Below are 20,487 nucleotides of genomic sequence, written 5' to 3' on the forward strand. Positions count from 1 at the left end.
GGAATCTTCTGACATCAAAATCATCATCCTCAGATGTAACATTTAAGATCTTAAAAGACATTTGGGAAATGTTCCCATGGATACAGCATACAGTTCATGTAGTGTTGTTTCTCTCCCTTAGGCTGGAACACTCTTTCTCCTCTTGTTTGTCTTTCCTTTCTCTCTCCTCTTCTCTCCAACCTCCCTAATCCAGGTTCTTTTTTTTTTTTTATTCCTTTCAGGAGAAGGACTGGTGAGATCACTGTGGTATGCACTTATTATATTGTAATCTAGTATTCTTCCTCAGTTGAGGGACCTGGTTTCTTTCTCTGTTTTTAATTAGCATGCATCTTCCCTAGTCCCAATACTGTATGACTCAGCCTTGTTCATTCTCTTTCAATCCTATATAGTGCTTAGGTCACTGTTGAGAACCTCCTACGTATATCTGCAAAAATTATAATGAATAGATAAAATAATCCAGGGTTCATATAGATATAGATGTATATACAGATATACACATGTATATATGCTGAATCAAAAAATATAGATACATTGCATTAAAAAAAACTTCCCACCCACTACTTCCTGCCTGTGTGAACCACCAGTCTGCTTTCTGTATCATCTGTGAGCTTGTTTATTTTTTGGAGTTGTTAGGTTTTTGTGTTTTTTTTTATGATTCCACATGTAAGAGAGATCATACAGTATTTTTCTTCCTCTGACTTACTTCATTAGCCTAATGCCCTCAGGGTCCATCCATGTTATCCCAAATGGCAAGATTTCATTCCTTATTTTCTGACTGAATAATAATGATGAGCATGCCTGCACGTGTGTGTGTGCACGTGTGCAGGTGCCACAGTTTATCCATTCATCTGTCAGTGGGCACTTAAGTTGTTTGTGTGTCTTGGCTATTGTTAATGATGCTGCAGTGAGCATCGGGTGTGTATATCTTTTGAGTTGGTGCTTTGTTTTTGGATAAATACCTAGAAGTGGATTTGCTTGGTCACATGATGGTTCTATTTTTAATTCTTTGAGGAACTTCCCTACTGTTTTCCATAGTGGATGCACAAATTTACATTCCCATCAACATTCACAAAGGTTCCCTTTCCTTCACGTTCTTAATAGCATTTGTTTTGTTATCTTTTTGATAATAGCCTTTCCAATAGATGTGAGGTGTTATCTCACTGTGTTTGATTTGCTTTTTCTGGTTAATGATGCTGGGCATCTGTTCCTATGCTTTGCCCATTTTTCAATTGGATTGCTTCTTTTTTTCTATTGAGTTGTATGAGTTCTTTATATATTTTGGATATTAACCCCTTATCAGATATGTGATTTGCAAACATTTTCTGTCAATCATTTGGTTACCTTTTCATTTTGTTGATGATTTATTTCCTTTGCTATACAGATGCTTTTTAGTATGATGTAGCCCCACTTATTTATTTTTGCTTTTGTTGCTTTTGCTTTTGGTGTCAGATTCAGAAATCATTGCCAAGACTTACGTCAAGAAGCTTACCCTCTACATTTTCTTACAGGAATTTATTGTTTCAGGTCTTCTGTTTCAGGTCTTTAATCCATTTTTAGTTAATCTTTGTATATGGCATAAGCTAATGGCCCGGTTTCATTCTTTTGCATATGACTGCCAGTTTCCCTAGTGTCATTTACTGAAGACGTTGTCCTTTCCTCATTGTATATTCTTGGCTCCTTTGTCACAGGTTAATTGACTATATATGTATGGGTTTATTTCTGGGCTCTCTGTTCTACTGATTTTTGTGTCTGGTTTTATGCAAATGCCATGCAGTTTTAATCATTACAGTTTTGTAATATAGTTTGAAACCAGAATTGTAATGCCTCCAGCTTTGTTCTTCTTTCTCAGGATTGCTTTGGCTGTTTGCATTTGTGTGTGTGTGTGTGTGGTTCCATGAAAATTTTAGGATTATTCTTTTTCTTTGAAAATGTCATTGGAATTTTGATAGGGATTACATTGAATCTGTAGATTGCTTTGGGTAGTATGGACATTTGAACATCAATAATTTTTTCAATCCAGGATCACAGAGTATCTTCTCATTTGTTTGTGTCACTTTCAGCTTCTTTCATTAATGCCACATAGTTTTCAAATTTCACCTCCTTGGTTAAATTTATTCCTGGATACTTTATTCTTTTTCATGCAACTGTAAATAGGATTGTTTTCTTTATTTCTCTTTCTGATGTTTTGTTATTAGTGCATAGAAATGTTACAGGTTTTTGTGTATTGATTTTGTGTCCTGCAACTTTACTGAATTTGTTTCTTACTTCTCTCATGTCATATACAAACAGTGATAGTTTTTCTTCTTCCTTTCCAATTGGATGTCTTTATTTCTTGTTCTTGCCTAATTGCTCTGGCTAAGACTTCCAATACTATGCTGAATAAAAGTGGTGAGGGTAGACATCCTTGTCTTTCCTGTTCAAGATCTTAGACAAAAGGGTTTCAGCTGTTTACTGTTGAATAGGATGTTAACTGTGGTCTTGTCATATATGGCCTCTATTATGTTGAAGTGTGTTCCCTTTATACCCACTTTATTGAGAGTTTTTTTTTTTTATCATAAATCATTGTTGAATTTTATCCAATACTTAAGTGTGTTCCCCTTATAGCCACTTTATTGAGAGGTTTGTTTTCTTTTTATCATTAATTATTAATGTTGAATTTTATCACATACTTTTTCTACATCTAGTGAGGTGAACATATGATTTTCACCTTCTTTGTGTCAATGTGTCAGATCACATTGACTGATTTTAAGATGTTGAGCCATCCTTGCACCCATGGAGTAAATCTTACTTCATTATGGTGTCTGATCCCTTTAATGTATGGTTGAATTTGGTTTACTAATATTTTGTTTGGGGTTTTTGCTTCTATATTTGTCAGGAATATTGGCTTTTAATTTTCTTGTGTTGTCCTTGTCTAATGTTGGTATCAGGGTAATGCTGGCCTCATAAGGTCAGTTTGGAAGAAATCTTCCTATTTTTTGGGAGAGCAGGAGAAGGATTCATGTTAATTCTCCTTTGAGTATTTGATGAAATTTACCAGTGAAACTGTCTGGTCCTGGATTTTTGTTTGGTGAGAGGTTTCTACTGATTCAGCCTTCTAACTAGTCATCAGGCTGTTCAGATTTTACCTTATTCTTTAAAATATATGGTTGTCTTAGAACTTATGTTTTCCCTGGCCATCTGTCTCCCTCTTCCCTCACTCATCATACAGTTGCACCTACTCTGCACTTTCAAATTACTTGGTACACGTCTCTATTCTTTGGACCGACTGCATGTTCGTATTGCCTGTCTCTCTATCCCCTCATCATACCTTGAGCTTTTTGAGGACAGACATTTTTTATTCCTAGTTCCTAATGTATAATATAAATATCCTTAATGATTCATGGAAAAAATGATTAAATGAATGATTAATAGAGTGAGAAAGACTCAGGCCCTGCTATCTTCCACAGTACGCACTTGGCACCCAGAAGACTAATACATCCTTGCCTTGCCTGTCATGACTTAATCTTACCATCACCTCTTTGCTCTACTATTTCTGTCTTCGCTCTACTGTTTCTTCTCTTGCTCAACCAGGTACAGAGAGCAGAAAAGCAAGTCTGCTTCAATGGATAGACAAGCGAGGAGTGAGAGGCCAGTGTCTTTTCCCTGTAGGCTGGTCCTATTTGTGTATGGTTCTCCTAGAAGACCCTCGCTTGTTTCAGCATAGTGGGAACAGGAGTGAAAATGGAACAGACGTCCTCTCCTAAGAAGACTTAGACACTTTCTCTCGGCTAGCAACTTAGAGTGCCAAGAGTCTCCTCTAGTTCCTAATCTTCTGCTTACACTGGTTCTAATGATGGCACGCTGGAAACTGACCTGGCTCTGTGCACGGTTAGCAGATTCTGTGGAGTTGTGTCTAGCAGTTGGCAGCTCTCCTTAGAATGTGGGGGTACCTTTGGGCTTTTGCTGCAATTCTGAGCTATAGGGAATGTCCCTTTCAGAATTCAGGTGTGTATATTTTCATCTAGAAAAAAGCCCAGCATGGAGTATAAACTCTTGGAGGCAGTGGCATTGTTAATGTTTACTTGCTATAATAGCTATTGCCAAACTCACTGATTTATTAGAATTCGGTGATTGTAATATGCAGTATTTGGCCATAAAGCACTGAATTAAACCTGAATCACTTTGCATCCTGGTTTGTTATGACAAATACCTGGCCGTATCTTCAGAGACTCAGGTGAAACATTCTGGAGTACATACCAGAACTCTGATGATCTTGCTTGATAACTCTTGGCCCTCCATAGAGAACACAGGTTTAAGTTACCTTGAACAAGTGAGAGAAGTTCTGGCTGACCTGACTAATTGGTCCAAGAGTCAGCATAGTGATTACAGTCCGAAGTATGATACCATGTTTTCTTGCCAGCAGATTCATGAAGCCTAATACATGAACATTAGTTTCATTTTATTTCAGTACTTTTACTGAGCACACAGAAGAGTTCATTTCTTAAATTTGGAACATCCCTTTTGGAATTTTGTTTTGACGAAACATAGGCCGTGAACGTTTGCTGGCTACTTAACCTGTAGAGAGTTCCAGGTTGTTGTCATAAATTTAAGTGAAATGTATTTAACTTCCAGGGTGAAAAGGAACAGCCTGTGTTTGCACTCACCGGCCTTCGATGGGGATCCTTCCGAGATGCCGGCGTCTCAGTTAGCAGGTAGAAGGGCACTGGGTTAACCAGTGGTGGTTTTTAAACACCTTCTTACTCTGTCCCTGTCTTTGAGGTTTCAGTATACAATGATCTCGGAGTACATGCGGTGGGCCCGGTGGTTAAATTATGTATGAATAACAGAAGTGAAGTTTACATTCTGTGTGCAGAGAGGCTGGGGGAAGTCCCAGCTTCCTCCACACTGGCTGAGTGGTAGCTCAGGATGAGCAGTGTCCACCTCTCTTTCTAGATATTGTATTTGACCGGGGGTGGGGGGCGCGGCTCAGCTAGACCAGAGGGGCACTGGTGTTGTCTCCTCCCACTGCCTGCTTAGCTGGGTACCAAGTGCAAGGTACCACTGGGGCTGCAGCCTCCTGGAGCTCTGACAGCCCTGGTCGGAAGGCCCCCTTTCCCCCAAGAGGTGTTCTTTCTGAAGGCCTAGCGGATTCACGGACCCCAGGCCGCCTCCTTCAGAGGAGGGAAAAGGGCAGAGACCTGGGAATGCTGGAAGGTGGAAGAAACAGGCCTGCGGAGGAGGCGATGAGAGGGCTGCTGGTGGCTTTTCATGGCAACCTGCTTATTTTTGGAGGATTCAATGTGGAGCATAAAACTGCCAGCTCGGAAAGAGGGTGTGCCCTCTGCTGTGTGCTGTGGAGAGGCCACGTGGGCAAGGCTTCCTGAGGTGGGGCTGGAGGAGACAGGGCGAGAGGTTTGCTCCTGGCTGGTGGGCGTTATTTTCTTTCTTTACCTCTTCTTGACAACACACTTATGTTTTGAGTGTAGTGTAAATGAGTGATGATTGATCTCGCACACAGCTTTTATCAAGAAAGCTCGCTTTCACTTTGTAGGCATTCTCGCCACATTTTCTTTACAGAAATTCCTCTCATTTGTCCCACATGGTTATTCCTCCTAATGACGTTCCTGACAGTGGGCTGTCAAAGGAGAGAGACCACTGAGTTACATCACCCACTGCGTTCTTTTGTTTGCAAGTGTGCATGGTTATCTTCATTCTGCAAGTCATCTTGTATCTGATCTGTAATCGCACATGCCAGCAGTTTACCAAGAGGAATTGCTTAGTTTCCCCTGAGAAAGTCTGATGAGAGCAAATTGCTCTTTCTTTTTTTGTGGCCACACGATGTGCTATGGTGGGATCTTCCCTGACCATGTTGGGCTCCCTGACCAGGGATGGAGCCCATGCCCCCTGCAGTAGAAGTGCAGAGTCCTAACCGCTGGACCGCTGGGGAAGTCCTACATTGTTTTCTAAGTGTATTGAGCACAAGCATAGTTCAGCCCTTGAGGAATATCACACACAGGCCCATGTTCTGTTTGATTTCTGAGCATGGAATTTGTAAATGCTGGCTGCTGTTGTACCTGGACCAGAACCATCCACTGAGTCGCCATGTGTGTTACGGGAGAAACAGTGGGGGTGCAAGAAGCCATTTCCTAGCTGGCCTTGCACAGTATCAGTTCAGAATAAAGTTATTTATTTATTTCTAAATCAGTTTGGAAATAAACTGCCTTGGCTGGGATGTGTTTCTGTCTGGCTACCCGGGAAAAGAAGCAAAGCATCAAGTAAGCTTTCAAACAGAGTAACAGAAACAAAAACATGAGATGATCAAAGCCATCATTAATAGCCTTGTGGTGCTTACTGGGATAATAGTTAGAATGGTTCTGCTCTGCTCATTGGATGGCTAAACTCCATATTCTGGTGTTCAAGACCAACTTAATCCATCATCATCCCTAATTACCGAGTTCTATGCCTTTGCTTTGAAATGGCAACCCACTCCAGTGTTCTTGCCTGGAGAATCCCAGGGCCAGGGGAGCCTGGTGGGCTGCCGTCTATGGGGTTGCACAGTCGGACACGACTGAAGCGACTTAGCAGCAGCATGCCTTTGTTTAAAGCTTTTGCTCTGGCAATTACTCTTAAGTGTTTCCCGTACGGTTACTCCTTGTCCTGCCTAGAATGACGTCCTTGCCTCTTTCTTGTGTCTGCATCCAACCCAGGTTTCTAGGTCTCACGCCCTCACTTTGTTCTTGTCATTTGTTGTGCAGGTGTGGCTGCTCCCGTGATTTTAGGCCCGTAATGATTTCTTGTACCTTCTTGACTCTCCTTACCAGTAAATAGTGATCAGTTTATACCATGTCATAGAAATATGTTTATTTGTCATTATCTATTATATTTGGGGGCCTTATCTTCTCAGAAGCCCTCAAAGGCAAGAATTTTGTACTGATTATATTGCTTCTGTTTCCTCCATATACATAGTAAGTGCTAAATGAATGCATGTTGATTCGAATTGAATAGGGAGCGGTTAAGATGGGCTGGGAGGTGAAAGACATTTTAAGAGTGAAGTCTACTTTATGCCACTTTCTGAATCCAACCAGGCATCTTTTTCTCTTCAGTAGCTTTTAGGAATTTAGCAATATGAAGTAGACCCTCTTTACTCCCAGATTTCACATTTGCCATGTTGAAGCTGCATAACATGAGTAATGTGAAATTACGCTGATTTACAGATTTTAATTGTATGTTTGTGTGTTGAGAGAGAACGCAGCGTACAGCATGCAGCCATTTAGCTCACGAGTAATATATCAGCACCCGCGTCTGCATCTCATCGTGGCTTTATCACTCTCCACTCATTCGGAATGTGAACTCAACTGTGTTCCATGGTGGAAAGTACAAATTACAGTGATACCTGTGAATTTAGAGATTCAAGGAGACTCTGATTATACATCTCATAAATTGCAAGGATTTAGCTGCTGTATAACTAATTACGTTGTTTGACGTGGTATTCAAATGCAGATTAAAAACTTAACTGTAATACTTCTTTATGCTAAACCACAATCTCCAAATCTCCAGGGCAGACACTCCTGGTAGAGGTGTAATTCTAATGTATTATCTGTCCTGAATGGTATCTAGCACACTGATAGCTTTTTTTAATATTCTAATCAGATTTTTATCTTGCTCTTTCTCAGGTACTGGTATCTTGGGCCTCTAAAAACCAAAGCAGCCCACTTTTTCAGTACTCTTAAGGTAAATGCAGGCTACAGTATTGAAATTTGACCTCTGGTATTTTGTTATTCCTTTGTGATGTTTGTATTTGGAATTTTTAAAAGTTTCTTGCTATAGATGTATATGGCATGCTCCTAAAATGGGGCCTGTTTACTTACACACAAATGCAGACGGCATTCTTGTTTTGATACTTCTCATCTGCCAACTTATTCTCTATTACCAAGCCCATATTTAATTTCATTTTAGTATTTCACTTCCCTTTGTCCACTCACTCTTACCAAACAAACCTTGAACAGAGTTGACCTGTATCTCATTAATTACTTGCAAGTGTGTCTATATTAGAAATGAATATCTAGAAATGAACTGAAGATTTGTATCTGAATACACCTAATCGTATAGGCTTGTGTATAATATAGTAGGCTTCAAACAATGCTTTGTGTTTCAAACCGTGCTTAACTAGCCAAATTTGTGTAGTGGTTGCTGCATTGGACAATACAAGTGTGAGACCGTTGCCATCATAAGGGAAAGTTCTATCAGGCTATGCTGTTGTAGGTTATACGATGAAAAATATTGGTATAGAGAAAAACTCAACAATGTATGTTAAAGAAAATGCTAATAGAAAAGTCATAGTTATCTTGTACTACATACCATGTTGAGCTTTTATGCACATGAAGGTAGTATATTTACAGTTTGAATCTGAAAATTGGCAGATGAAGTTTCAATGTAGTAAAGAGTTTGGTTCTATCTAGTGTTAACATTCAGAGTATCGAATGGGTTTGAAATTAAAGAAGTAATGTATGTCCATTGGAAAACATAGCTCCCTTTACCCAGAGCTATCCAGTTATTCATTAACAAAGCCATTAAAGTACTAGGGGTAACCAATCTATGTGATTACTAAAATGAACTTGGGATGATGGGGAGCAAGGACTTTCTGTGCTTAAGGCAAACTGTGTGAGTAAAATGCATGACTGCTGTTGCTTGGAGGAATAATTTCATTGATGGAGTATTCAGGAAGAAATAGAGTAGCTCCGTATTTAAGCTGTAGAATCTGGGACCTATAAACTGTTTCTATCATTTCTACAGCAAACAGTGATTGCATATCTATTGGGTGGCAAGCCCTGCTGTATATTTGGAATACTGAGTCAAATAAGACAGGTATCATGCCCTCAAGAAGTGTTCAGATGCCAGGAGTGAGGGCCTGGTAAATCAGCAGTTTGGCAAATGCTAGGAGAGAAATAGGAAAGAATAAGATGGAAGCAGAGAGGAGGAGCATTTACCTCTGACTGAAGGTCAGTAGAGTCAGCCCAGAGAAGGTTACAGTACTTCAGCCAAATTTTGAAAAATATACAGGACTAGATAAAGGGCATTCCAAGTGTAGGGATCAGGATGTGTGGAGTCACAGAGGTGTGGCATGGTCTTTAATTATGGCCAGCACAGTGGAATGGCTTGCAGGCTTACGGCAGGTTTTGACGTGGGATCTGACCTTTATCATTAAAGCACTAGAGGGTCACTGGATCTTAAGCAGGGGAATGATAGGAGCAGGCTTTCACTTTGGCAAGAAATTGTTTGGCAGCAGAATGGACAAGAGACTGGACATTGGTAGTTACAGGCAAAGGCATCAGATAGAAGATTGTTAACATGATCCAGGTGAGGAGAGATGAGGTCTCGACAAGGTGGTAATAGTGAACATTGACCCCAGAGCATTGACTAAAGAGGTGCAATCCTCTTTAGTCAGAAGGAGCATGGAGTATTCCTAGATTTCTGGTTTGAGGGGCTAGAGTTTGGTGACTAGCGTTTTCCATGAATGCTGATAATATTAGAGTTGGATCATGTTCATGAAGAAATGTGAAATTCTCAGTTTGGCACATATCGAGTTTAACATTACCAGTGGTACAGACCAGTGAAGTCATACAATTATGACTTAGATATCTGGGCTGAAGAAATAGATTTAAATGTTGTAAGTGTATGAGTGGCATTGAGCTATGGGTTTGTTAAAGTTACTGTTGAAAATAGGTCGGCACAAATAACCATCATTTTAAAGAGCCAGAAATGATGCCCAGAAAGTCCAGAGAGAGACTCTGGGAGGAAGTACTGATATAGAAGCTGATGAAAAAGAGAACTTCCAGAAGACAGCGAGATTTTAAGAAGCAGCAGCAAAGAGCAAAAATAAAGAGAGGAAAGTAAGGATCCATTGAATCTGGCAACCCCTGCAGGTTTGGTAACGTCTTAGGTGGAGGGGCCGAAGCCAAATTGAAGAAAGTTCAGGAATAAACCGGAGGCAGCAGAGCCACTCCTTTAAGAAACTCGACTTTGAAGGAGAGGAGATTAAAAACAGCAGAAAGTACTGAGAAATACGGGTCAGTGGAGCATTCTGTTTTTTTTTTTTTTTTAATTAGAGAGCTGTTCATGTGTTTACTCCCTGAAGAAAAAGTAAAAGCGAATGGGAGGAGAAGAGAGAAAGGGCACAAAAGACATGACTGACTCGGCCGAGTCTGTGAGCAAGAGGAGGGGAGTGGATCAGAGCCCTGGACTAGCCCCGGGCAGGGGGAGGGACACCTTTTTCCTTGAGACAGGAGAGCAATAAAACAGAGGTCTGGATGAAAGCACATTTATAAAGAGGTGAGGCAGTTCTCCCTGATGTCCTTGTATTCTCTCTGAATGGTAGGAAGCAAGGTGATCTTTTGAAAGCGAGGTGGGTGGGGAATTTGGAAGAAGGATGAAAATAGGAAGGTTTAGAAAGATTATCAAGTGACACAAAAGACCTTAGACCAAGAACTTGTTGTGATGTGGGCATCCTCACTTGGGTGGTTGTTTTCCCTGTGTCGGTACTCAGCAGGAGTGCCTTATCTCCCCCTCTGATAATATTGAGCCATGATGTAGAAGTACAGACACTTAGTGACAGATTGATCCAGAACTGAGGCTTTTCAGGGTACATGTTAGAGAAGGAAGACAATGAGGGCCAAAAGTGATAGAAGGACGATGTAAAATCCCCTGTTCACCTGGTTGGTGCTGAGGACAAATGGAGTGGCCCCGAGCTGGGATTCTCCAAGAACCAGGCATGGTTAGGGTCTTCAGGGGCCCCCAGTTCATAGTCCTCTCTTCCTCCCCTGACTTTGAACCAAGTTATGAAAGCAAAATGCAGAAACAAAGCAGATGAAAATTGACATACCGGCTTTATCAATGTCAGCAGGAGTGAAGGACACAGCGTGGATACATGGTCACAATCTGATTTCCTCACAGTCCAAATTGAATTTCTCCACTTAAAAGACCTCCATCAGGACAGAGACTGCTAAGTAAGCCCACTGCACGAGGAATCAATGGATGTGTGACTCTGTAGGACTCTGATCACTTCCAGAGAAAGAAGAGAAGAGGTTGGGTCTTTCTGGACCTGGGAGGAGTAAGAGATGGAGTGAGAGAAGTCAGAATTAATTGTTACTCTTTTGTAATTCACCACTTGGAAACTTGAGAACATGGGAGTAGTTCACCCTGAGGGCCACTGGGCACAAAAATATCAACTGGAAGAATAAGGGAAGTGACTAGTGAGTGGGATACCGGGGCTTTAGACTTCTAAGATGGAGTAGTTCTGGGTACCGATAAGGACTAGGATGTGGAAATGGGTTGCTGTGGTAGGTTGGAGGCAATGTCAGGGGCTGAGAGACTAGGGTATTATTTTAATAATCCTTGAGGACACTGATGAGACCCAGGATGGTACTGGACTCGGGATGCCAGGAAGAAGACAGATCTGGGGTGTGAGAATGATGGTCTTTGAGAGCAGAAACAAGAAGCCTTGGGCTGGATTTTGAGGCCAAACCAGTGTGGCCTCCGAGTGGAACATGCTTCCCAAAGTGAAGGAAGTCTGTGATGCAACTAGATTTCATCAGTCTCATGTTTGTGTCACCATCTCTAAATGAATGATAAATTTATTATGGTGTGATTCTATGCTCGTTCATATTGAGAAACTCCAAGAGTTTGTAGTTGTGTTGCATGATAAACGTTTTTTTCCCTTCATTGAAAGGAGTGGCCTCAGACTCATCAAGCCTCCATCTTCTACACGGGACCTACAGAGAGACGTCCCAGTGGAGCGGAAGAGACCCCACCCCGGCCCTCTTTGTACAGAAGGATATTACGGAGGCTCGCGTCCTACTGGGCACAACCGCAGGGCGGTGAGCAGCCTGGGGACTGGAGGTTGGAAAGCCCTGGGTACCTCAGGACTGCCTGAGGCAGACCCCACACGAGTGTCCGACCCTCCCGGAGCGGGGAAAGCCTGAACTCAGCCCTCGGGTGCGCAGCACAGGCCCAGACCAGCAGCAGCAGCAGCGTCCCGTGAACGGGGACAGCCCATGTCATTCCTGACTCCCAGCGACTCCCTCTTTCTCTCGCCAGCCTTTGTGTTACTGTAGCTGCTTTTGTTGGGATGTCTCAGGCCTAGAGATTCCATTCTGAACCTGGCTCTTTATCCCATGTATCAAAAGTATGAGAGAAAGAAAATTAAGCCTGGAAGTCCACAGACGGGCTTGGGAGGCCATCTGCGCCGCTGGCAGCTGGCCGTGGGTGGCAGTGCTGAAAAGTTGGTGGGAGATAGCTGACCTGTGTCGGATGCATTCACACAGCCCCGCAAGAGGTGAGCCCAGAGGTCTGGAAGGAAGTGCAGCTGTCCACCCTTGAACTGTCCATCACAACCCGGAACAGTCAGCTTGACCTGGCAGTAAGTGTGCTTTTTTTTTTTTTAATTAGAAAAGCATTTCGGAAAGTGACAAAGGCTACAGAGGCTGCACACTCTTCTAGTAACTTGGTGTTTTTATTTTTACCCTGTGGGGAGAGAGAGGGGTCAGGAACAAGAGGATGTGGGGTGCCTTTGAGGAATAATAGCATGAGAAGAAACAGCTGAGTGAAGTGCCTAAAAGCTTATGGGGCTCTGGTCAAGTATCTGTCACCAAGCTTTCTGCCTTGAGAGAACTAAGGGCAAAGGGCCTTTAGGAGTGGAGTTAGTCTCCTCCTGTTTGTCATAGAAATCAAAAGTTGCAGAACTTATGCTTGAGTAAACATCTATTATTTTTTTGACTGTATTAAATATGTAGATTTAGATCTCCAGGGAAGAAAACTATATATATATACACACACACACACACACACACACACACACACACACACACACACACAAATATCTATTTGCATATTTTGAGTCCAATCTATTGACATGGACTGTCCAATATAGTAGCCACTAGTCACAGGTAGCTGTTTAAATTAATTACAAAATAAAATTTAAAACTCATTTCTCATGCTACATGTCAACTGCCATGTGTGGCTAGTAGCTACCATATTGGAAAGCACAAATATAAAATATTTCCACAGTGCAGGGAGTTTTCCTGGAGAGTGCTGATATAGACAGTAACGCTAAAAAATATTCTGAAATAAATCAGAGGTTAGCAAACTGGTCTGCTACCTGTTTTACTACAGCCTGCAAGCCAGGAATTGATTTTAAGTTTTCAAATGGTTAGAATAAAGTCAAAAAAGGAATGGTATTTTGTGATAGGTGAAAAGTATATGGAACTCAAGTTTCAACATCCATAAGCAAAGTTTCACTGGAACAGAGCTGTGTTCATCCATGTCCGTGTTGTCTGTGGCCACGCTTGGGCGGCAGTGGCAGAGCTGAGTCATTGTGACAGAGACTGAATGGCCCCCAAAGCCTAAAACATTTACTCTCTGCCCATCCACAGTAAAGGTTTACTGACCACTGGTCTAGAGGAAACCTCAGTAGTTTATGTTAATGAAGATGCCATCAGGAAAGTTATTCTTAACCATGGACCAATACTATGTTTAGCTTTTAAGTAAATCATAGTAGTATGTTCACAATTGACCTGGTCAGTCTGAAAATTGGCACATGGAATTGAAGGTATGAATGTAGTATGGTGAGTAAGGGAGAGAAGTGCAATGGGAAGTTTGATTCCAGTATTAATATGCAGAGTGTCGGGTGACTTTCTAAATGTAAAACTAATGCATGTCTTTGTACAACATTTGGATCACATAGCTCTTTTCACCTTCTAAATTGATTCCAGTTGGATTAAAAGGTTAAATGTAAAAAAAAAAAACAACTATGAAAGTACTGGAGTGAAATCTTAAGTGATTATCAACATAAACTTGGGAGGACAAGACTAAACCTGGCACCTGAGGCAAAAATCACATTGATGCATTTGCATACTTCTAATACAAAAGAAATAAACAAAAATTTTAATGAAAATTGGGGAAAATATTAGGATGTGATAGATGCGGAGTTAATAGCTTTCCTTTATAGTAAAACTGTTAGGATAGTCAATAAGAGATGGGCAAAGGATTCGTATAAACAACAGGCAGAGGACAAAAACAGAAATTCACAAAGGAAGTAAACATGAAAAAAAAAATCACTGGTATTTACTACATGATAAGCACTGTCCTAAGAATTTTACACAGTGTCATCACATGTAATCCTCATAACTATACTATAAGGTGGGTATAATGTCTATCTTAATTTCATAGATAAAGAAAAAAATGCTTAATATCAAAGAAATACAAATTAAAATCATAAACATTGAATGGCTGTGAATTAAAAAGCATGCTAGTGTTCAGTGTGGGTGGGGAGATGGGCTGTCAGGTATTACTGGAGGGAAGAGAGCTTGGAACTCCCGTTCTCCATGGCATTGTGGCAGTATACATGAAGCTTCTGAAATACAGGCATACCACTGGCCCTGTTACGCATATTTCTAAAAATTTATCCATCAAAAATAATCAGATGATATATAAAGACAATCCCTTATTTCTTACATAATGGGATTCTGGAAATGTTGGTGAAAGTGAATGTATTAAGGTTAAAAAATACTCTGTTAAAAAGAAAGATAAGATTTCTAATTATGCATTTCCTTTATACCCGGTCTCTGATGATACGCATTTCCAGTGTTTTGTTCATGTTCTTTAACCTTGTTCTTTGCTCTGATGATTGAATACCAGTGAATGGATTGAGTTCAGCAAGCAGGTGATTGTGGCTCGAGATTAGCTGCATTCAGAATGCTGAAAGCTTTTTATCTTTGTGCCAATTATAAAAGTATATGATCCTGTGCTGCTTATCACTGGCAGCAGCGCATTCATTTTCTTTTATTCCAAAACCTTTTTGTAAAAATAAAAGCGAATGCAATAAAATTTTCAAAGACAATGAAGCTGCCATGTAATAGCTCAAAATGTTCATTTATCATTTAAAAAAAAAGTCCATTCAGAGTCTGAAAGAAGCTTTAGGGGTGTGGAATGTTTGAAAATTAGGATCTCTTGTAGAGCTATGTTCACTGTATTTATCATGGCAAAATACATGAAACAAACTAATCAGGCAACTGATTAAATAGATTTTGATGTGTTTAGTTGCTCAGTCATGTCCAACTCTGTGCAACCCCATGGATTGTACCCGCCAGGCTCTTGTGTCCATGGAATTTGAATGCTGGAGTGGGTTACTACTTCCTGCTCCAATAGATTTTGGTACATGTATTTAAAATGTTCTCTACCAACATGGAAAGATGTTCGTTGTATATTTAAATGAAAAACCAGGTTAATATGATTTGCATCAAAAGATTTCATATATCTGTTAAAAAGAAATACTCCCACCTCTAATTGAATTTTGTGAATGATAGAGGGTGAAGCTCTAATTTTATCTTTCTTCCATGTAGAAAGCCAGTTGTCCAAGCATCATTTATTGAAATATGCCCCATCCCTCCCCCTCTCTCACTGATCTGCAGTAAACCTGTCATACATCAACAATTTGTATACATGGAGATGTTCCTAAGTCTACTCTGTTGCTTTATTTTTCTATATTTGTACTAGTATTATGCTTGTCTTAATAATTAGTTTTAGAGTAAGTCCCTCTGTTTTTCTTCTTAAAGGGTTTCTTGGCTATTCTTGGCTGTTTGACTTCAATAAATCTCTTAGAATGTTTAAGTTCTACATAAATATCTGTTATAAAATCGATCAGGATTCCATTGAACCTGTAGATCAATTTGAGGAGAAATGACATTTTCTACAACATTGACTCTTCTGTCATATAAACATGGCATATCTCTTCATTTATTTAGGCTTTTAATGTCTTTCAGTGAAGTTCTATAGTTTTCTTTAACATTTTGTCTTGCTGAGTAGATTCCTGGCTATCTTAATTTTTGACGTTGTTGTAAATAGTGTCTTTTAAAATGTCATTTTTTAACTGATTTAGTAGATGGTCATTAATTGATTTTTTTATATTGATGCTGTACCAGCAAACTACAATTCTTATCATGTTTATGGATTCCTTTAGATTTCAATAGATTCAGTCATACCAACTGCAAATGGTGCAGTTGATATGATTTTTTTTTCCTTTCAAATACTTACCCTTATAACCTTTTGCCTTATCACATTGGTTAGGACCTCAATACTGGGTTGAACAGAAGCGGTATTGGCAGGAGTCCTTGTCTCATTCCTAATTTAGAGAAAAAGGCTTTACTGCTTCATTCTTGAATTTGATGTTTTTTTTTTTTTTTTAATAGATAGCCTTTATCAGATTAAGGAAGTTCCCTTCCATTCCTATCCTAGTTTGCCAAGAGTTTTTATCATGAGTGGTTATATAATTTTATCAAGTACCTTTTCAGCCACTACTGAGATAAGGCTTTCTCACTGAATCTCGTATTATAATACATTGATTTCCACACTTGCACTCTTTACAAAAGTCAAATCCTAGACTCGTATATATATCCACTTACCCCTTTTGATGTCTAATATACATTTTAGTCTTGGCATGTCCTGAGCTCCTGATCTTCCCTCCCACCCCTTGAAAACTGCCTTATTCTCACTCTTCCTCCAGCGCAGCTGATTGTAATTCCATTCTTTTAGTTGTTCAGGGCAAACATCTTGGATACTCCGTGTCCACACCTGAAACCTCCGAGCAAATCCTAGTGGCTGCACCTTCTGTTAATGAGTATTGCCAGCACGTCACAGTCTCCACTGCCAGCTATTCCAAGCCAGGGTCGTATTTTAGCCCAATTACTACAATAGGTGCCTAAGTGGTCTCCCTGCCCCTTTCCTGCTCCTCTAAACACAGTAGCCAGAGAGAGCCTTTAAAAAAAAGCACATCATATTTCTCTGCTTAAGACCTTCCAGTGGCTTTTTGCTTCACTCAGCCTAATGGCCAGCTTCCCTGTAGGGCGGTCCAGTGTCCATGCTCTCTGGTTTCGCCTCCTCTTATCTCCTTTTCCCACTCTGCTCCAGCCGTGCCGGCTCCATGTTGTCAGACCTGCTCCCACCGAAGGCCCCGGCCCTGCCAGTGTCCTTTGTATGGACTGCGCGTCCCTAGACCAGTGGTTCTCAAAGTGTGGGCCTTAGATCAGCAGCAGTGGCATCGCTTGGGACCTTTTCACAACGAAGATTCTTGGGACCCACCCCAGATCTATTGAACTCTAAGCTCTGAGAATGGGGCCGAGTCTGAACTTAACAGCCACCTTGGTGACAGTTCTTGAAGACTGCCCCGGGTTTCCACAGCTCCTGCACCTTCTTCAGGTGTCTGCCTAGAGGTTACCTCGTCAATGAGGCATACCTGGGCTCCTCTAAAAATGCCACCAACACCACCTTTTATCTCTTTTATAATGTACTTATAATATTTCTAATATACTCTATACCATTTATGCTAATATACATACTCTCCAGCTTGCTATTTTTATACTGATATACTCTAGCATACTTCTAATATATGTGATCATTTATTACTTTATTATGGTTGTGTTTTGTTCTCCCTTTCGCTTTCTCCGATAGAATGTAGGTTCTTTGTAGGCAGAAATGTTCGTGTTTCTGGTTCATTGAGGGGACCCTAGCACTTAGAAAAGTTCATGGTACAAAGATGACAATAAGTCATTTAGTAAGAGGTAACCTTAGAGCAGAGTTATCCCTCTGTATTTTGTAATTCCTGGTTGAGATGTAAAGTTGTGCTTTGGTTGAGCCCTTTAATCTTGGGCAAAGGCTGACAGCTTGCAGAGGCCTGGGGATGACCCTGCGGCTATGAATTTTGAACCTTTCCAAAAAGAACGAAATTCTATTTGAAGCAGACCCAGAAGGATTGGGATTGATTTATAGAGGGCCAGATTGTATTGCTTGCTACCAACTGGTAGTAAATTTCAGCAGTGGCCAAAGAACCAAGTCTTTTTTTATGCCACTTGCTTGTAGCTTAGTTCTTCTAGAACATTCTGTGGTTGGGAATGCAGCATTTTAAAAACATTTGTTGTTGTTTAGTCACTGAGTCATGTCCCACTCTTTTTGCGACCCCTTGGACTGTAGCCCGCCAGGCTCCTCTGTCCATTGGATTTCCCAGGCAAGAATACTGGAGAGGGTTGCCATTTCCTCCTTCAAGGGATCTTCCCAACCCAGGGCTCGAACCCACAACTCTTGCATTAAAAACATTTCTATTCCATGGCATAAATGGATTGCTGCTCTTCAACTCTGGTCACTCACTAAGTCTGCATGTAGAGAGTTAAAAAATCCAGATACTTCACACCAAGAAGCTGATCAAGCTGGTGTGGTGTGATGCTGACATACAGTGAGGATTGAGAGTTGCTGGGAGAGAGGCTTACCAGGGAGAGGACCCTCGAGACTGTAACAATTGTGATTATCAGCAAGTGACAGAACTTGACCAACCTCTAAACCTGAGTTTTTACCTAGCTTGTGTATGTAGTAAAAAAAAAAAAAAAGCAATGGAGATGAATTTTATGGTATATAAATTATGCTTTAGTAAAGGTCTTAATGTAAAAAGAAAGAAGAAGGACTGAAAATATACTCAGGATTAAGTCATTGAAAGTTAAGTCCCTTCTGTAATACACAGTTCGACCATGACCCTCCGAGGCGAAGAGGGCAACAGGGTCCATAGGCCAAAATTCAGATCATTAACGTTAGTTTTCCTAACCCTTCAGAGCAAAGAAGACTTTATGAACATCTGCATGGAACCCAACACCGTCAGCAAAGGAGACTTCATCACTCTAGGGTAAGTGGACTGGTGTTTGTAGGCAGTGAGGCTTTAAGTGGTTTGTATTCTCAGACTTTACCAATCCGAGTGCGCACAAAGTCCAAAGCAGAGATCTCACTGAAGACTTGCGTGGTTTGGCAACTGTAGCACCCTTTTGTTTTTTGGGTTGGCATGCATAGTGCACGTCTCCTAGTTTGGCCTTCCGCTTGCATTTTGGGAAGATCAGAGTTTGGGAGCTGTCTTGGTCTTTTGACTGAAATGACAGGAGTCAGTGTAGCATGGTATCCTGCCCAGAATTTTGGCCTCAGGGTCAGAACTACTGGATACAAATCTTGACTTTGCCACTCACTGGCCTCATGATCCTTTACTTTCCCTGAATCCTGGAGTGGAATAACATAATTGCCTCTCTCTCTCAGGGTTGTTTTTGAGTCTCATATGAGGGACTGTGTGGGCAAAATCTTTATAAGCATGAAGTACTTCACAGCACTGGTTACCATTCATGTCAGCTCACCTTGCCTTTTCCCAGGGCATTAATGAAAAGGTATTCAGTACCTTGGACATCTTCCAGACTTTTTTCCCTTTTTCCACTACAAAAGACCCTCCCAAGTCCTGTCTGATTTGTTAAGCCATACCTCTGCCAGAGTTTTATTGGTTAAGGATGCTCTCGGCCTTCCGCCAGACTTCAGAGCAACTGAGAAGGCTGTGTGTTACCATGCCAACTGGAATCTGCTCCATTTTTTCTGAACTCTGTCTCGGAGCTCCCTCTCGCGCCCACGTGAGGATTAGACATTGCTGCTGCGGCGGCCGGGTCTCCATGGCTGCCTCATTCTCTGTGCCAGCACCGCAGCACAATGGCTTCGCTCAGTTTGTGTTGTTCTCGCCCTGGGTACCAGTTCTTCAGATGCTGAATAGCTGCTTCTGCAGCCTTTGGTTTACTTGCTGTAACTATAGTAAAAGGGAGAAAGGGAAAAAGTCTTTCTTCTCCTAGGAAGGGTCCAGAAGCTACACAGTGTCCCACAAGTCCGTGGGACCAGCTATATTCGAATCTCCTTTATAATGCTGACATCCAAAACTGGAAAGAAAAACTGATGATACTGCTTAAATTAGATGAAGTCATTATGGTGCACATGGTTGCTGTCATCATCTGCAGCAGCAGCAATAACATAGTTTCCTTTTGGTCTCTACAGGAAGCGAAATCAAGCGTGTCTGCTTCCTCTGAGTATCTGATTAGAACACTGAAAAGTTGCTTTAGAAAATTGACGATGTTTCATCAAAAGAATTACTATTGTTAATTAATGATAAGTGAAGTGAAAGTCACTCAGTCGTGTCCGACTCTTTGCAACCCCTTGGACTATATAGTCCATGGAATTACTGTACAGTCCATGGAATTCTCCAGGCCAGAATACTGGAGTGGATAGCCTTTCCCTTCTCCAGGGGATCTTCCCAAGCCAGGGTTTGAACCCACATCTCCCGCATTGCAGGTGGATTCTTTATCAGCTGAGCCACCAGGGAAGCCCAAGAATACTGGAGTGGGTAACCTATCCCTTCTCCAGCAATTAGTGATGAAGATGGACTGATTTCCATAGATTAGCTTTTACCCATTTCCCAGTGATTCTGACTAGCTGCAGGGTGTATATACATGGGGGGTGGGGGGTGGGTAGGGGTGTGTGTGTGTGTGTGTGTGTGTGTGTGTGTGTGTGTGTGTAGAGAGGCTAATAGTTTTATTCCAAATTCTAAGTAGACTGTTTATATCAATACGGAGAACCATACAAAAGCTGCTAAGGTTGGTTGTTCATATAAATCCATCT

General features: G+C 41.1%; 1 protein-coding gene across 1 annotated transcript in view; it reads left to right on the top strand.

The window, feature by feature from the left end:
• Positions 1–20,487, top strand: part of AGK (acylglycerol kinase) — an 86,916-nt gene that overhangs the window by 63,240 nt on the left and 3,189 nt on the right. Inside the window, exons 10-14 of the mRNA XM_043463893.1 lie at positions 4,612–4,691; positions 7,653–7,710; positions 11,705–11,852; positions 12,300–12,394; positions 18,627–18,697. Of these exons, the coding sequence (XP_043319828.1) occupies positions 4,612–4,691; positions 7,653–7,710; positions 11,705–11,852; positions 12,300–12,394; positions 18,627–18,697 (452 nt within the window). The remainder of the gene's footprint in view (positions 1–4,611; positions 4,692–7,652; positions 7,711–11,704; positions 11,853–12,299; positions 12,395–18,626; positions 18,698–20,487) is intronic.

The sequence above is a fragment of the Cervus canadensis genome, chromosome 3 (assembly GCF_019320065.1).
Source record: "Cervus canadensis isolate Bull #8, Minnesota chromosome 3, ASM1932006v1, whole genome shotgun sequence".
Taxonomy (NCBI): Eukaryota; Metazoa; Chordata; class Mammalia; order Artiodactyla; family Cervidae; genus Cervus; species Cervus canadensis.